Raw genomic sequence first — 16,277 nt, 5'->3', positions numbered from 1 at the left:
TATTTACTTAATATAAAATATAATCATAAAAATCCTATGTAAGAAAGTTAAGGTATTTTTGCGAAATTTTAGAAAAGCATAGTTTTTACACTTTGGTTTTATACGTTCCAAATTATCACATGCAAAATTAAAGTACGTGTGGTTTCCTAGTTTTTTTCTACATTCAGAATTATTTCATGCAAAATTTGTTGTTGTCCGATTCTTAGTTCCTGTTTGCCGCTTCGCCTCAATGTTAGTTTCTCAAATAAACTAATTGAAAATGTTGATTTTTTCTTAAATGTAGAAGTTTATTTTCGGATGTGTTAGTTTCGTCGTAAATGTTGTCGGGTTCGTTTCCGTTTTTTTAAGAGTAATGAACGTAGTGAGGACTCTTATAAAGGTCCTGCTGATTTTTTTTGCTTGTTTTTTTTCAGGAAAAATTTTGAATTTTTGTTCACGCTTAATTTTGATTTTTCGCGGTTTTTCGTGATTTGTTTTTTAGTTCAGCTCATTTCCATTCTTACAAGGAAGGCAAAATCCACTATCGAACAGCAAATTGTAAAGGTCTCAAAAAGTATGATTAACTTCTAATTTCGAAAATGGAAATTAATTATCAGATATCCCAGTGACATAAATGTTATCTCAAATTCGGTTAATTTTAACAAAAAAGTGTCCATTATAAATTGTTCTACAAATTCGACGAGCTTTGAAGCCATCTATTTTTTTCTCCGAAATTCAAGTTGAAGATTTTTGAAAAAAAAAACAAGTCAGTTTTTGTTTAAGTTTCATTGCTCGCTTTTTTTTCTAACGGTCAGTTGGCTATGTTCTTCAATTGCCTACTAAATTAGTACGGTTTTTAATCGGCTTTTTCATGTTTTGATCGGTTTCGCCGCTTCATAATGCGAGAATAGTTTCTTATGGTTTTGCGTATTTGAGGAGGGTTGAGGCCTAAACGCTCAATAAATGATTCCGAATGCTTAAATGACTGCTGTTTTCCTCAAATCGAACATAAAACGAGACGAACTTATGAAAATTTTGTTGATGTAGTTTTTTCAACACAGTAATTTTGTAACCTAATTTTTTGACGTCCATTTTTCTATTGACTAGTTTGCAATGCAAGGTTTTTGTTGTGTCGCAATTTTTGCCTCGCTTTTTGTTCATGGTTGTTGGCTTATGCTCATTTGTTCTTTTTGCCCTTTGAACTTCGAGCTCGCTTTCCAATTTCATTTCAATATTGAATTTCGCAAGGAAAATTTATATAAGTAGAATGAAAAATAGCATGTAGTAACGCTCCCCGTTTTTTATGACTGTGAGTTTAATATTATGAATCAAAAGAGGCGCAAAATGAAATCCGAGTTTTCTCGAATTAGAAAAAAAAGTATCAAAACTGATAATTAGTAAATTTTTCAAAATATGACTTTATAGCTGTTTGTGGTAAATTCAATAGTTTGTTTTCTGAAATTTTCTGTTCAGAAAGTAGTTTTGTTTTGTAGATTCGTTTTCTGAATTCGTTGTTTTTTTTATACCTCGATTCACTAATTATTTTAACTTGTCTAACGTAATCAGGTAATCATTTCATAATCTTTTGACATATGTTCTAAACAAGTTCCGATGTGAGAGAAGAAAAATTCAAGGTTTTAAGTTCGGCTAGGTTTCGTTAGTTTGTACTTTGTTGGAAATTTTCGGATAATCATTTGCCGACTGAGTTGCTAGCACAGCCCGGGCTTTAATCATGGGTTGGATTTTTTCACACTTATTTAAATTTCGTATTGGTATTGTCTCATAATGTATTGGTGCAGATAGTTGAGTTCCAAGATTTTTCTTCTTCTTAGACATATTTTTAGAAAAGTAGTAAATGGAGCGATTTGTCTTGAGTTACTGAAATCCTGATTCGTCTAATAACAAACATTTGAAAAAAAGTTTGACAAACATTTCAGTCGAGCTTTTTTTGTAAATTTGACTTGAACACAAACGGAGCGTTAGCGTAGTTTTGTGTTACATAACGAAATCTTGTCTTTGTCTTTTTGCTGTCTTAAAACCGCTTTATCGGATCTGCAATTTGCAGATTATGGTTTAGTTTCAATTTTTCTGTTTTCCCGAATTTGAAAATAAATTGAAAATATTTCCAATGTATTGCTTTTGAGCTTCTTTAGCGCTTGTGTTATATACAAACAACCTTGTTTTTTGTTTGCAAGTCTCACGTTTGTATTCAGTACGTAGCAATTTTCAATAACGTGAGCGTATGTCCGCTGAATTAAAACGTATTAAAATTGCTGCTAAGATTTATGATAAATTATCAAGGTTTAATTCAAGGACTTCGTTTTTTTTCGTGAATTTGATTGAAGAGCTACAGCTTATTGATTTTTTCTACGTGTTTTGGCAAAGTGCTGCTTTACACTGTGTATAAAACTTTCAACTATTAATCAAGTTTTCTAACCTACTGATGTTAGAAAATTTAGAATGAAAATCAATCGACAATCTAGGTCAGTGATGATTCAAGGCATATGTGCAACTTAATTCGCAATGTTTTTACACTTGCGAAGCGATTGTATTAGTACGAGCCTTCTTTTTTTCCAACCTGAGTCGCAAATAAAAGTGCTACTTTTGGTGGCACACAGTTGATGCATTTTTAATTCATCAAATGAAACGAAAAAAGTTATTTGTTTCAAACAGCAGTACTATGATAAAAAGCTTGATTTCAGAAATTTTCCAACTCAATGTATCTCGCAATTTTTTTGAAATGCATAATTTATACAAAATTTGGCTTTATGCGTTCCAGTTTATTACATGCAAAATTGTGTCTTTTTGTATTAGGTGTCCCTTTTGCGGCATCGAATTGGCAGTTTATTAGCATATGTAGCTTCGTTATTAGTGGCTAGTTTTCGGGGAATTTAAGCATCCGTGGCTGAGTGGTTAGTGCCAGAGACAAAATTGCAATGTCGCAGATTCGAATCCTACTTGTAGCCGAGGTTTTGCTAGTTTGAGGCTTATTTCTTTTTTTATTTCACTTGATAGAGCTGCTTTTTGGTCGTGTTCTCGCAAGTGTTTGCGAAGCGCAGCTTCGCCTCTGTGAAAAAGTAATGTTTCGTGCCATTTATAAGCAATGTACGTTTTTCAAAGAACCGATAAAATTTGTGTCCAATTGTTTGTTTCTGATCGCTTTAGTACGCGAAGTACATCTGCACTTTTTTTCTTTTCAACATTTCAATTTTCTTTTTTGTTCCGACCACTGATTAGGACGAAGGTTTGTTTTCGAGTTTGATTAGATTTACCCGAGACATGCCTGTCAAAAGGCACTGCCTGACAAGCTCTGGATCTTGAGACAATCTTTACTTAATATCGAGAATAAACGTTCTAAGGCAAAAAAAAAAACTTTTTCAATTTACTTGAAAAAAAAAATTGCTTTAAAAACAGTTGAAAAAAAAATCGTTTTTAAAATGTTTATTCTCGATGTCAAGTAAAATTGTCTCTGAGCTGCTCAGGCAGTGCCTTTTGACAGGAAAACGACGTTCCCTTTCTTGAAATGTCATTCATTTTATGTTAGTTAAATGTGTAAGTTGTCATTTTCTACGGATCATTAAGCCATTCACTTTCAGTTTTTGAAGCCCATAATTTCCTACCTTCACAAAAAATCCGCAATTGTTTTCGAATCCGTTTGAAAGTTTGAACAAAATGAAATTTTTTAGGCAAAAACGTTCTGGCGCTCTTCTTTATGTTAAACATGGGAAATCGAAAACAGAATGAACTCATTTTCGAGAAACGGTCAAGTCCTTTTTTCAGATCAGTTCATTTCCTTTAATTTTCCGAGTTTTCGGAATTTAATTTTCTGAATTTCCAGCGGAATAAAAAAAATTATCAATTGCTCCAGTATTCTCTAAATGCGAAAATTTAAAGAAAAAATGTCAATCATAAACAATTCTTGAATTAAAATTCAAAGAACTTAAGCGTGATACAATTTTCACTTCGATCTCGATAATTGGAAAATAATCAAAAGATTTATCAATTTTTTGTGCGTTTCCTTAAGTTTTTTACGCTCTTCCAACCATCTGTAGGCTATGTTTGCTTTACAGCACATTGAACCAGTACTCTCGCTTGTTTTTTTTTCCTGATAAGTTTGCTTTGCTTGTCTCTAAATTTCAAAACGATTACCTTTGCAGTTTAATATCACCTTATGACACCCTTTCGATTGATGTCGAGCTAAAATAAACTTCCTTTTGTCCATCGGCCTTGAATTTATCTTACTTATCTCGGGTATGTAAAGAAATGGTATTTCTTGATATCTATCATTGGTGACTAACTGGATTGACAGGAATGTATTGGCTTAAAGGTGCGCCAGTGAGTAATTACATAAGATTATTCCAAACATCATTACTACTCCCCTTCTTAGACTGTCATAAGTTGCTCAAGTTTATTAGATTTTGAGACTACATAATGGAAAAAATTCTATTAGACTTGATGTTAAGAGTAATTTTTACGCTACTGTCTGTGTTCTTTCCCCTTTTGTTGCATTAGCTTTGAAAAAATAATTTCATACTCTCTCCTATTTGGTAAACAATCTGCTGCTGCAAAATTAGACTCTTTTATCTCTGCAGTATTTACAGCGTGCTGTTTTTGTGTTCCTGAAAAGTCGTTATACGCGAAACAAAAATTGAAAGTAATTTTTAAGCAACCGACCAAACGGTGATTCATTCTGTTAAAAACAGCATCAATGAAAATTTTACTACCATTATACACTCAAAATACGCCTGCAAGAGACTGCATACGATAAGAGACGCTTCCGCCGATTTTTGTTTACCGCAATAGAGCGATTATTTATACCATAAACTTGAGCTCAATAATACAAAGTTATACAAAAATTCGTTTGATCGGTTAACTTTTTTCAACACGGTGCCGTCTTAGTTGAGCTCTGGTTAGAGGCAACATTAATTTCTGAGTAAAGTATTGTGTTCAATTGGAGTCCATTTTTTAGTTCGTTTGTCGACTTGAATCAACTTGTCTCATTTTTATATGGTCGATTCTTAACAAAATCTGATCCTACAACGAGAACGAAAATATATGATTTTGACCTGCCTGCCATTTGTTATCTGAGTTTTAACTTTTGATCTGTTATCCGCTAGTGGAAAGAATTGCTCCCATTTTCCTAAAATTATTTTTTATTCTGAAAATTTGCAAATTTATATTTTAATGGCTGCTTATAAATTGTTAGTTACTCAAGTTGAGAATTAAATTGTCGTGATTTTGACTCTGTGACCTTATTTCGAACAAACTTTTAGCTAAATAGTAAACAATTCGACAGACAAAGTCCCCCCGTCCCCGGCTCACTTCTAGTAAAAGTCTGGACTAAACAAGACATATTAGAGAAAACCAGGTCTTAAATTTACTTTCTTTGTCTTTTCAAATCATGTGGGACTATAACGTTTTGCGACTCTTTGCGCTGGTTATAACTTATAATTATAAACTCAGGTGACTGACAGTCGAATCTAGTCTACCGCAAAATATTTTACAACTCCTTTCGTTTTTCTGGGTCGAGTCGAGAGGCAATTTCAAAATTTAACAACTCGCGAGAAAGTAACGCCGATTTCTTGGTTATTTTATTGATTTAAAAATATAATGTTGTTGTTGGAACTACAAAAAGACAAGACTACTTACTTTGAAATTTTTCATTAAAATAAAATGGATAACTGATTTTTTTTGCGATAATAACAGATTTTGGCCGCGTTATTTTGAAATCACAAGTCATTAAAAGATTAGATGAAAAACAATTGATCGACATCAACATTTGTTTATATTACCTTTTAAGATCTTTTTTGGTGAAAAAAGTGCTAAATTCTTTATTCTACCTACGTCTTGTCTTAATCTTGTTAGCAGATTGTATGTAGGTTATTTGTTTTTCTTTTTGGTATGTACAATGTACTCATGCATGTTCCGCCAATTCAATCCTGCCTTGATATTTGCTTTTTATAGCAAATAGAAAAAAAATCAATTACCGACGGCGTCTTGTATTCTGTTGAATCGTGTTACCATTTAGAACGTTTTAAAAGGTGTGTTCTCGTTTTTAAGCTTAACAATTTACAGAGGAAGGGAAAAATGCTTAGAATTAAGTTCACCTTTCATCCTCAACCATAAAACAAGCCGTGGAGAACAATTGATTAAACCTCGCTGGGATTAATGTAAACGTCAAGATTTTCTATTTTTCCTTACTTACTTCTTAATCGTCTGTTTTCCTTTTCTAAATTATCGACCTTAAAAAAGGTAAATCATGAATACAAATAGTTATTCAAACGGCTCTCAGCGGAGTTATTATCAGCAGTTTGTGCCGTATAATTATGCCCAAAACGTATCGCCGAGTTCGGCTTACGTTCATTACGACAGCATTTCAGGTCAATTCAGTCGGCCCGTTTTGAAGCGGAATCAAAGTTTTTCCACTCCTAAAAATAGCCAATTATCTGAAAACGTACCTCCTGTACCTGCTCGACAACCACAATTTGTATCTCAACATAATTCGAGCAGAGAATATACACACTCCCGAACAAGTAGTTTTTCGAGTTCAAAAGATACTCGAGGCGCGACAAACATTGGCTCTACGAATTCTTTTGAGGGAGGCGAACTTTCTAACCCTTATCGCAAAGATAGACCCTTATCGACGCCATGTTATGATCAGCCTTCTTCCTCTTACAATTATCAGCCTTTGCCTTCTAGTAATAGTTTTAGTTATAACAAAACTGGTAATAGGCCATTGCCAATGGTTAACTACCAAACTATAGACAGAAGTTGTGACATACACTTGAGTAGATCAAAATCGTTCATTAGTCCGATTGTTCACAGAGACACCAACAGCTATGGACATCGTGGCCCTATGTATGGACATCATGGCAGTGGATACATGAGTGAAGGAGGAGATGCACATGCTATGGATAGGATGAGAAATGTCCCAATTCTGCCCCCCGCCTTAGGAGGGACAGGGGGAGAAATGGAAAGCGGTATGAGTCATGAGCAGAGAGTGTTCAGAGATGGAATTTCGGCTATTAAAGACTGTCTTCTCAGATCTGATATCAAATTGGCAGAATCGGACAGGTGAGTAGTTTTCTATCAATAATTCGAACCTTTTGGGATCAAATACACTCTTATTCGTAGCAGCGAATCTCATTTTTGGTTTTAAAAAGCTGGTTTAAGTAGCCTTTGAACTGTTACAAGCAGCGATTGTTTAGTTTTTTGTAAATAAATAGATATATATAATGCATGTTTCTTAATTTTCTCAACATTTATTGTTTTAATTTTGAGGCAGATGAGTCATGGCCTACACGACACGATCAAAAAAGAACATCTAAAATCATAAATTTAATGAATCGACGGTATAAATATTCTAAGTGTGACTTGTTTTGTTTTTATAGCGAGGGGGACGTGGACTCTGTGACCTCTAACATCAGTGACCTTGTGAATGACCTCAGCAGCGACATCTCCGCCAACATCACCTCACCCCTCGACAGATCCAAACACAACAACACCGCTTCAAACAACAACACCACAAACAACAGCAACACCAGTGCTCACACGTCACCCGCAAACATCAACTCAAAGACCATCAGTGCTGAAGGTCAGAAAAAAATTATTTGAAAAACGATGCTGAAGAAGATAAAATTGTTTTTTTTTTTCAAAAAAATGATGCTGAAGAGAAAAATGTTGTTTTTTTTTTTCAAAAAAAAATGATGCTAAAGAAGAGATTAAATAGGTTCGCTAAAATAGTTTGTTATATCGAGATTGGTTTAGTTGTGTAACTTAAATAAAATGCAGATGGCAGTATACAATATACCCCCTTCGTGCATTGACCCTTCGTGCATTGTACTGATTCAATCTTTCTGTTAGGAGTGTCGAGAAGCGAAGTGATCCCAGCTGCGGTTCAAGTGCCAACGACGGGACATTCAATGCGAGCTGCGAAAAAGACGGCCATAGTCCAACCACAAAAGCCGAACAGAGTTGACAGTCGGCTAACTGATATGGCAAACATAAGCTGCGAAAAGACAAACGAAGACTCTAACATGTATTCTTCGTCCGAATCATCGCCTCAGATGTCTTCGAACAAGTCCTCAAATGCTACTATTAAACGATGTCCCAATCAGAAGATAGTGCAACCAGCGCTAACTGGCGAGGAAATAAAAGTTAGTCAAAATACAGATAACAGCTCTGCGTTTTCGAAGCCGGATGCCAAAATGAACGCAGATAATATTATGAATCAACAACAGCAACAACAACAACAGCCTTTGACTGGCCAGATTAGAGGCAATGTATTCAGGCTAAGCAGCGTTAGCAGTGTGGTTTCAGAGGAACACGAGGACGCGAGATCCGACGACTGTCAGCGTCACTCGGGAGGAAGTTTCCAGAACTCGGAACTGGTTAATTCAAACGAATCTCTAACAGTTCTCCACAGTCGGAACCAGGCGATAAACAGTCACATGGTTCCTATTGGGAGCCCAAGCCAAATGATAACTAACAGACAAAATCTTCAAAACTTGACAACTCAAAGGCAGAATGGTTCCGGAGTCTCGACTTTCAACCAGCAGAGATCCAATGTTTCTCCTGGTAAGAAGACAGCTGCAATGATGCATGCAGAATCAGACGTTGAATGGGAAACGGCAAGTATGGCTTCACAAAGGAGTTCCTCAATCATGACTGGAACAAATGACAAGCATTGCTTCTCTGACACCGAGGACCTCTCTGGGAAGCGAGATTACGGGCAGGCGAATCTCAGAAAAATGCTTGAAACTAGAGCTGCTCAAATGCAACTAGCGAATCAGCAGCAAGCGCCTCGGAAGCCCAGTGCCGGCAGCGAGTACCTGGAGTCATCATTCGCTCTTATGGACATCAGGAACCTAAGAGACCGTCTAGCGAATCCTCACAACATAGATACTCAAAGTGACTACGGAAGTATAGGAGCCAGTGCAACAATGTCCAGATCGAAAAGTGGACGAATTAATGCGAGAATTGATAGCCAGATTGAGAACACGATGGAGAAGTTTGCTTTGCTGAATTCGATTTCACCAGGAAGTCAGAACTCTGATGGATCCAGGAGTAACAAGCAGTACAACCAGTTACCCCTAACCCAGGAGCTGCTAAACAAAGCAGCAGGTTCAGGATCCAGTATTTCTCCCTCTGGTGTGTCAACATGTAGTGGTGTAGTGAATAATCAGAACAGTCTGACAGTGGATACAAACAGCAATAGACTAAGTGCAATGTCCGATTGCAACTCGAGAATATTCAACTACAGTGCTTCTGCAATGAATACTCCAGTTTTAGGTCAGTGTAATAATTTTAAAAGCCAGGTCAAGGCAGCGCAAGTTGATTTTTTTGAATAATTGAATTCTGATATCGAGAGTTTAAATTTTGTTTAGCATGTCTTCAAATAAATTCATATCTTGTCAATTAACCGAAGATTGTGAGCTACTTTTTTTGCAAAATTTAACATGAATTACTGAGTGCTAGGTTTTGTTCCAAAATATTGAACGGAGGATGATTTGTATTTTCAAAATATTAAAAATAAACAGAAATTGTAGTTTATTCTGTGTTTTTCTGTAGGTATGAAGCACTCTCGCAGCGGCAGCTCCAGTGGTTTGTTCCAAGCCGCATCCTCCGGTCAATCTAGCTCACATCACAGGGGAGTAGCAGCATCTTCTTCTGGTCTGCCCCCGGAACTGACTCTGAACTCGTGCAATCCACTGGGTGAACTAGCCAGTCTAGGATGCAGCGACAGTGAGTATCCATGCTAAGAAGCATTTACTATTTAAGGCTCTCTTTAAATTCTTTATACTCAATAAATAAAATATGTTGCAAGGAAAACTTATTTTTATTAGAATCTCGGTTGAACGATAATAAAGTTTTTAGTTAAATGATTTTATCACTTTGCATCTTGTTTCAGACTTCTTCTGTGGCTCAAATGTCTCCCTCAACTCGGCTTCTTCATTCGAATCATCACACGTAAGTCCACATTCTTCTTCTTCTGAGCTTATTTCATAAAAGCCTAGACGTATTTGAGTGAAAATCTTGATTTTTCCGTGTTTTAGTTATGATGTACATCTACTAAAATCCTTTCAATTTTGAGAATGCATGAAGTTATGTAATGTTTTGGATAGAGTAATTAATCGGGATGATGTTGAATTGCTTCAGTTCGATGGTCAAAACATGGCAGAGACGATTCGCAGACTGAAGAACGAACTCCTAATGTCCAATGAGAAAGTGAACAGGCTCACAACTCACATCATTTGCAATGTAAGTCCTCAAGCTATTCCCCAGTTTTCAACTTATAAGTTTCTAATATTCCGAGTGTGGCTCCCTCGTGTTTATGCTGACAAATAGTAGCTGTATAGTAAAATAGTACCCAATTTTCGCAGGCACAAACCGTGGCTAGTTTCGAGAAAACCCTGAGCAACCTCAACCAGAAGCTGTCCAACATATTCCCGGATGGAAGCGAAACCACAGCCAACGAAATCGAGAACCTCAAGAATCTCATCGAAGAGTTGAAGGTCAATCAAAAACCAGAAGTTCTCAGTTCCAGCCAGAAAGAGTTAAGAGAACCAACAGTGAGTGCTATTTCGAAACGAGAGAACCATCAGAGAGCCAATTCTCTCGACGCAGGTTGCTTTCTGTCATCTGAGACTTCGACGTTAGAAACAGGACAGGAAGGATCTCCTCATCTAAGAGATGAATCGGAGAAGAGTCATTGTGAAGATATGGGACTGACAAGAGAGCAGACATCCAGTCCAAGCTGTGTACTTTCTGCGGGAAATAGTGGGGACAAATTGAGCGATAAGAAAGCTAAGAAGAATTGGGTTAGTTTGACGAAATGTTTTCCTTCCATTTCTGTTCACGTGCACAAGATTATTTGATGAGCATTGCTCTTAGTGATTATTCATTCTCTTGGCAAAAGATTTAGAAACGTCCTGATTTCAATTTAACGCTTAGAATTTTCCAAATACTTTGCACTTGCAAAAAATGGTTCCTGAAATCAACATATCAACTATCTCTGTTTAGACTCGCTATCATTAGCACTGCTGTTCAGACATTTGAAGCTGTTTTTTTTTCTAAATATAAACTATTACTTTTTCTCAGCTGAGGAGCACTTTCAAACTGGGCCGCAAGAAGAGTGCCCACGGATTGAACAATCTGGCGGGGGGACAAATGAGTAGTGCGTGTGCTTCGGATGCCGAATGTGACTCCCCCACCCAGCCCTCCTCCCCCTTCCACTCCCCCCACGTGACTCATCCCTTCTCTACACCCTCATCTGAACACAGTCAGCAGAAGATTCTGACTCCGCTGCACGCAAGTGTCGTCGCTACGCCTCTCATTGAATCGGCTTCTCTTCCCAGGTTGGGGCTTAGCTCGTTACATAGCTTCTAATTCACCTCGAAAATGCTAATCTGCCTCAAAAATGCTTGTAAAAATATTTAAAAGATTGACCTTTCTTGGAATTTTTTGACACCATTTTTTGCTGACTCAATTTGTTCAGAAACGTAGCACATATTTCTGGCCAACATTTCTTCTTGAAAAATTAAAAGTAATCTCATATTATTATCGCAGCAATGAACAATATATTAGCCAAAGATAAAACATGATTTTAAGTTTGAAGGTTAAAGATGTAAAAAGTAATTTCGGAATAATACTTAAAAATTTTTTTAATTCGTGTTTGTTTCCAGACAAAAGTCCTCTGCGGCAATGTCTTCAGTCATGGACAGCAGTGGGAAAATGGGAGGAACCACCCGGGATGGCCAAGTGGCTCTGCGACAACAACTGGTGGAGAATGAGAAGAGACTGACAGAGTCCAAGCTCCAGTTCCTCTCATCTGCACACCAGATAGACCAGATGAAGGACGAAATGGCCACTTTAAAGGTAATCAGCGTAATCGGAATCAGATTTTTGTCCGTTTTCCCTATCATCAACAAAAAAAAAAGATTTTGTGCACGAAGCATTGATTTTCAAGGCTAAATATGAAGACCAAGTGGATCTAGAATTGAATAATACTTGTCAAATTTCAAAACAATCGGGCATTTTTAATTTAAGATTCGTTTGCTATAAATCTCAAAATGAAAGTTGAACACTACGAACAATGCTAACTGAAATGAGTAAATTGCGGCAAAATAGCGATGATTGAGTTATTTTACTAAAAACACCGTCATCTTGCTTTTTTATTATTTTCAGCGAAAAAAGTCTTGCGGTTAATATCAATAGTTTTACGGATAGTCAGATGACTATTGTGTGTTGTAAGTTAGCAAATTTTGTTTTCCAGAATGAGTTGGATTTGTTGCGCAACGAAAACGAGAAACTGGCCAATCATGCAGAAGGATCCGAGTCGAGATGCTCACCCTCAGCATCGTCTATAACATCATCCAACTGTGCCTCCTCTTCCGCATGTAGACACTCCTCCAGTGAGTCATGCAGTGCCAGCGACCTGCAGCACTCCAACAGCGACCTTTGTCTAAGTCTACTTTTGGACCACTCCGTATCCCCGGCTAACTTGGACTCTATTGCAAATGCAGCTCCTGGACACCCCCACATAGACCCATCCAACTTGAGGGTAGTGCGGGTGAAGTTGCTGATCGGCAACCCTTGCGACTCTCTGGAACCGCATGCCAGTGCATACTACGTGGGAAGTGTGGGTATCACTCCTAATACACAGTGGACGATGGTAGATCTAGGAGTCCAAAGAGTGTTCTGTGACTACATGTCAAGAGTAGACTCTAGTCAACTGGGGCTGAACGCAGATTCGATCAAGTGCTGGAGCTCTGGGAAAAAGGTAAGACAAAGTTTTCTTTGCCCAGTGAAAAGCCTTAAAATCGATGCACTCTATAAAAAAAACTTCTTTGTTTGTCATTGAAAACTTTCAGATTCCTGCTGAATCATTTTGATTGAATTACTTTTTGTGCTGCTTTCCTGATATTTGTAATTTTTTTCCTTTAGATGGTTCGACCTTTGGGCTCTAAACAAAACCAAACAGGATCCGAGGTCCCTACTACTCCCACCAACGAAGTCATGTCTCAGTCACCATTTGACTTCTTCAAGGGAAGCTCAGAATCTGTCCCCACTTCGAGAGATCAAACCACTAATACATCATCCTCCTGCTCATCGTCGTCATCAATCACGCTTCATCTGAGAGGCAGAGGGGAGGAGTGCTGTGACAACCTGGTGTTCGATACATGTGTCCCTAAGCCACACATGTTGCGATACTTCAATCAATGGGTGGAGTTCAAGAAACTTGTTTTCATCGGACCGCCTGGTAAGAGAGGATCTGTTTTCATAGACACAGAAAATAAATTCCTTAACAAAGCTTTTGTTTCCAAAAATTATATGAAAATGTTAGAAAAAGTCTAAATTCGACACCACCCCCCCTTCCCAACTCGAAAAAATTTCAAAATCTCCCTCAAAAAATTACTAGATCCTCCCCTGATGATATAGACAATGCTAAACGATGCAAGTACTTGAACTTAAGCTATGTTATTTGTCTTTTTTAAAAGAAAGGAAACTATTATTTCTCTGACTAATATGACTAATCCAAATTAGACCTCGAAGAGCAAAGTTCTTGTTCATAGGAACTGGAAAGAGTTTCGTGGCGATGAAGTTGACCAGCCACCTTCTGAGTGGCTCGGATCCGAATGACTCTCCTGGGAACCCAATCAAGAGTCTAAACATGGACTTGGATGACATCTCAGATCTTAGGACCACAGTCAAAGATCTGCTCAAAGCGAAGTGAGTTTACTTTTACTTTTTGTTGCGTGCCTCTATTACTTGCGAGTTTTATATTATTTTATACTAAATTGAAAATTAATTAAGCAGAATTTGAGCGCGACTTAATAAATTATAAAAACAGTTTCAAGGAGAAAGTTGATGGTTTTCGGTGCCAGCGTAGTCAGGTAATTTCGTATTTTTTTGACTTCTTAGTCAATTTTCATTGAATTTTGATTCTTACTTTTTCTTCTCTTTTTTTAGTGACTCGATACCGAAGAAAGTGTTGTTTATTGAGAACTTCCACTCGCTTGGATCCCACATGTCGGAGGCACTCTCCATTTTGGCAAATATCAAATCCACCCTCCCCGTATTCACAATAGTGACCATGACATCCAGACCTAATCAGAGCTACCCGCAGCTGCAGAAGGTGTTCCCCAGGTCAGCATTTCAGATTATACGAACAAAATAACGCCTATTTGGGGTCTACTTTACAACGCCTATAGTATCTTCTAAATAATTCCAAAACCCCACCCTCCCCTCCCTCCCTTTTAATTAAATAAAGACAGGAAATTTGCACTAGAGCTGTCTTAAGAAAACTCCAAATTTGCTGCATTCTGATTGGTCAAAAATTCGCTGATTTAATCTTCCTAACAATTCCTTTTCTTGAAAGGGTTGAGAGAGTGTTAACTAGATCCCCTATTTGTGATGTTGCAAAAAAAAACCAATTGTTTTTTGTTTTTTTTTCACTCGAAGCGTTTCTTTTTTGCAGTTTTATCTTTTTTTTCTCACAAACTTCGTCTTTTTATTACTGAATAAGATTAAAACTCTGTTAGTTTATTTGTTGCTAGGTGGGTGGTATTGAATAACCACAATGAGCCAGTGAGTGGACTGGTGTCTCGGTTCCTGAGGCGGAAGTTGTTGGAATTCGAGAACCGGAGTGGAGGCACAGGCGGAGGGAAGAATCATCAGGTGCAGCAAGTGGTCGAGTGGCTTCCTAAAGTGTGGCACCATGTGAACAGAATCATAGAAGTCTACAACTCAGCAGAAGTTACTCTAGGTTTGCAAAACATTGCTCCTCTGTTATATATATTTTCTATAAAACGAAAAAAATACACCAATTCTCATATGTATCTTAATCGACTATAATTTGGAACGCCTTTTGATTGAATTTTGAAGTAAGATTAAAACACAAACGTTTGCACTTCGTTTTCTAGCAAATTAAAGTTCTTTGTTAGTATAATCTGCCTTTAGTTAATTCTAATAGGGTTTGTGATTTGTTAGCGATGTTCTTTAAAAGTGTGAAATAGTTGTGTTTCCAGGTCCTCAACTGTTCATGAGCTGTCCGATGGACCCAGTTGAGACCCAATCCTGGTTCCACAACCTCTGGAACTTCTCTCTGGCGCCTTACTTAGTCGAGGCTATCCGGGAGGGGCTCCAACTATACGGTGCAAAAGCAGGAACTACCTGGGAAGACCCTCTGGCTTTTGTAGAGGATACATACCCCTGGACTTGCAATTCCTCAGCTGGAATCGCAGAAGGGGTCAAACAAGTTCACGCTCCAAGTCCGAGTAAAGTTTTCCCCGCGTTGACACGAATCAGACCAGAAGATGTCGGATTTGACAAGATTTCAATTCGAACGTTAAATCCGACCAGTGATCATTCATAAACTAACAAAAATTGATAGTTTGATTTAGTTATTTTCTTGACAACAAGGAAAAACTGTTATAGCATTATGAACAGATTTAATTTGAACTTAAACTCTTGAATCTAATGAAAACTATTTTTGTGCCTCTTTAATTTGTAGTTCTTTGTACAGAATTTTGGTTGCATTCGAATCATTGTGTAATTTTTTTCAGATTAATGAAGCTTAAATTTTTCAGAAAAAGCAGTTTGAAGTGTTCTTTGAATCTAATTTTTCTGATGAGCCAGCAGAATATTTCTTCTGTGGCTTCTCAGCTTTGCTTTTTAATTGGTTTATCCTAACATTTATTGATTTGATTTGATCGAATTCACTGAATTTTTGTATATTGCTGACCATCATCCAAAATTACAAATTTACTATTTTCAGCTGTTCTTTTCGGCCCAGTTGAGTTATAAAAAACGATCCTGCTGTATAATCTAAAGAATATATTCTTTAGCTGAAGTTCAAAACACTAATTCTTGTAATTTCACTCGGCAATACGTTCGGAGCTAATCGAATGTGGTTCAAGGAAGTCAGAATTAATGAAAACATTTTGATGCCCTCCCTCCAACTTTGCTCTTTTGTGTGCTTACACATCTATTTACACTGGCGAATTTTAGTGAGCGTAGTGTAATAGTACGACTATTCTTTTGTTTCTAACCTAAGTCGCAGACATTGGTGCCACTTTGGTTGGCACCTTTACGGCTTTTTGATTGCTTTCGAATATTAATAAGTTAACACAGTTATTGCTTTTTATTATCACCAAATGAACCGAAAAAAAAAAGATATTTGTTTCAAGCAACATAACAATAATAAAAACTCGATTTCAGAAGTTTTCTCACTCAATATATCTCAATTTTTCTGAATTCATATTTTTTACATAATGTGGCTATATGCTTTTTAAATT

At 37.0% G+C, this 16,277-nt stretch overlaps 1 protein-coding gene across 3 annotated transcripts in view; it reads left to right on the top strand.

Moving 5' to 3' along the window:
• LOC134842754 (neuron navigator 2-like) overlaps positions 1–15,761 on the top strand; it is a 70,110-nt gene extending 54,349 nt beyond the window's left edge. For all 3 annotated transcript variants that reach the window (XM_063859235.1, XM_063859233.1, XM_063859234.1), the window contains exons 10-24: positions 6,805–7,053; positions 7,371–7,573; positions 7,843–9,270; positions 9,550–9,723; positions 9,890–9,948; positions 10,138–10,239; positions 10,362–10,799; positions 11,080–11,336; positions 11,664–11,856; positions 12,254–12,760; positions 12,925–13,240; positions 13,554–13,710; positions 13,951–14,127; positions 14,538–14,746; positions 15,009–15,761. In XM_063859235.1, the coding sequence (XP_063715305.1) occupies positions 6,805–7,053; positions 7,371–7,573; positions 7,843–9,270; positions 9,550–9,723; positions 9,890–9,948; positions 10,138–10,239; positions 10,362–10,799; positions 11,080–11,336; positions 11,664–11,856; positions 12,254–12,760; positions 12,925–13,240; positions 13,554–13,710; positions 13,951–14,127; positions 14,538–14,746; positions 15,009–15,355 (4,816 nt within the window). In that variant the 3' untranslated portion in view covers positions 15,356–15,761. The remainder of the gene's footprint in view (positions 1–6,804; positions 7,054–7,370; positions 7,574–7,842; positions 9,271–9,549; positions 9,724–9,889; positions 9,949–10,137; positions 10,240–10,361; positions 10,800–11,079; positions 11,337–11,663; positions 11,857–12,253; positions 12,761–12,924; positions 13,241–13,553; positions 13,711–13,950; positions 14,128–14,537; positions 14,747–15,008) is intronic.
• Positions 15,762–16,277: the final 516 nt, after the last annotated feature.

This window comes from Symsagittifera roscoffensis, chromosome 3, assembly GCF_963678635.1.
Source record: "Symsagittifera roscoffensis chromosome 3, txSymRosc1.1, whole genome shotgun sequence".
Taxonomy (NCBI): domain Eukaryota; kingdom Metazoa; phylum Xenacoelomorpha; order Acoela; family Convolutidae; genus Symsagittifera; species Symsagittifera roscoffensis.
Note: the sequence above shows the minus strand (reverse complement) of the source record. Positions and strands in the feature narration are given on the sequence as shown.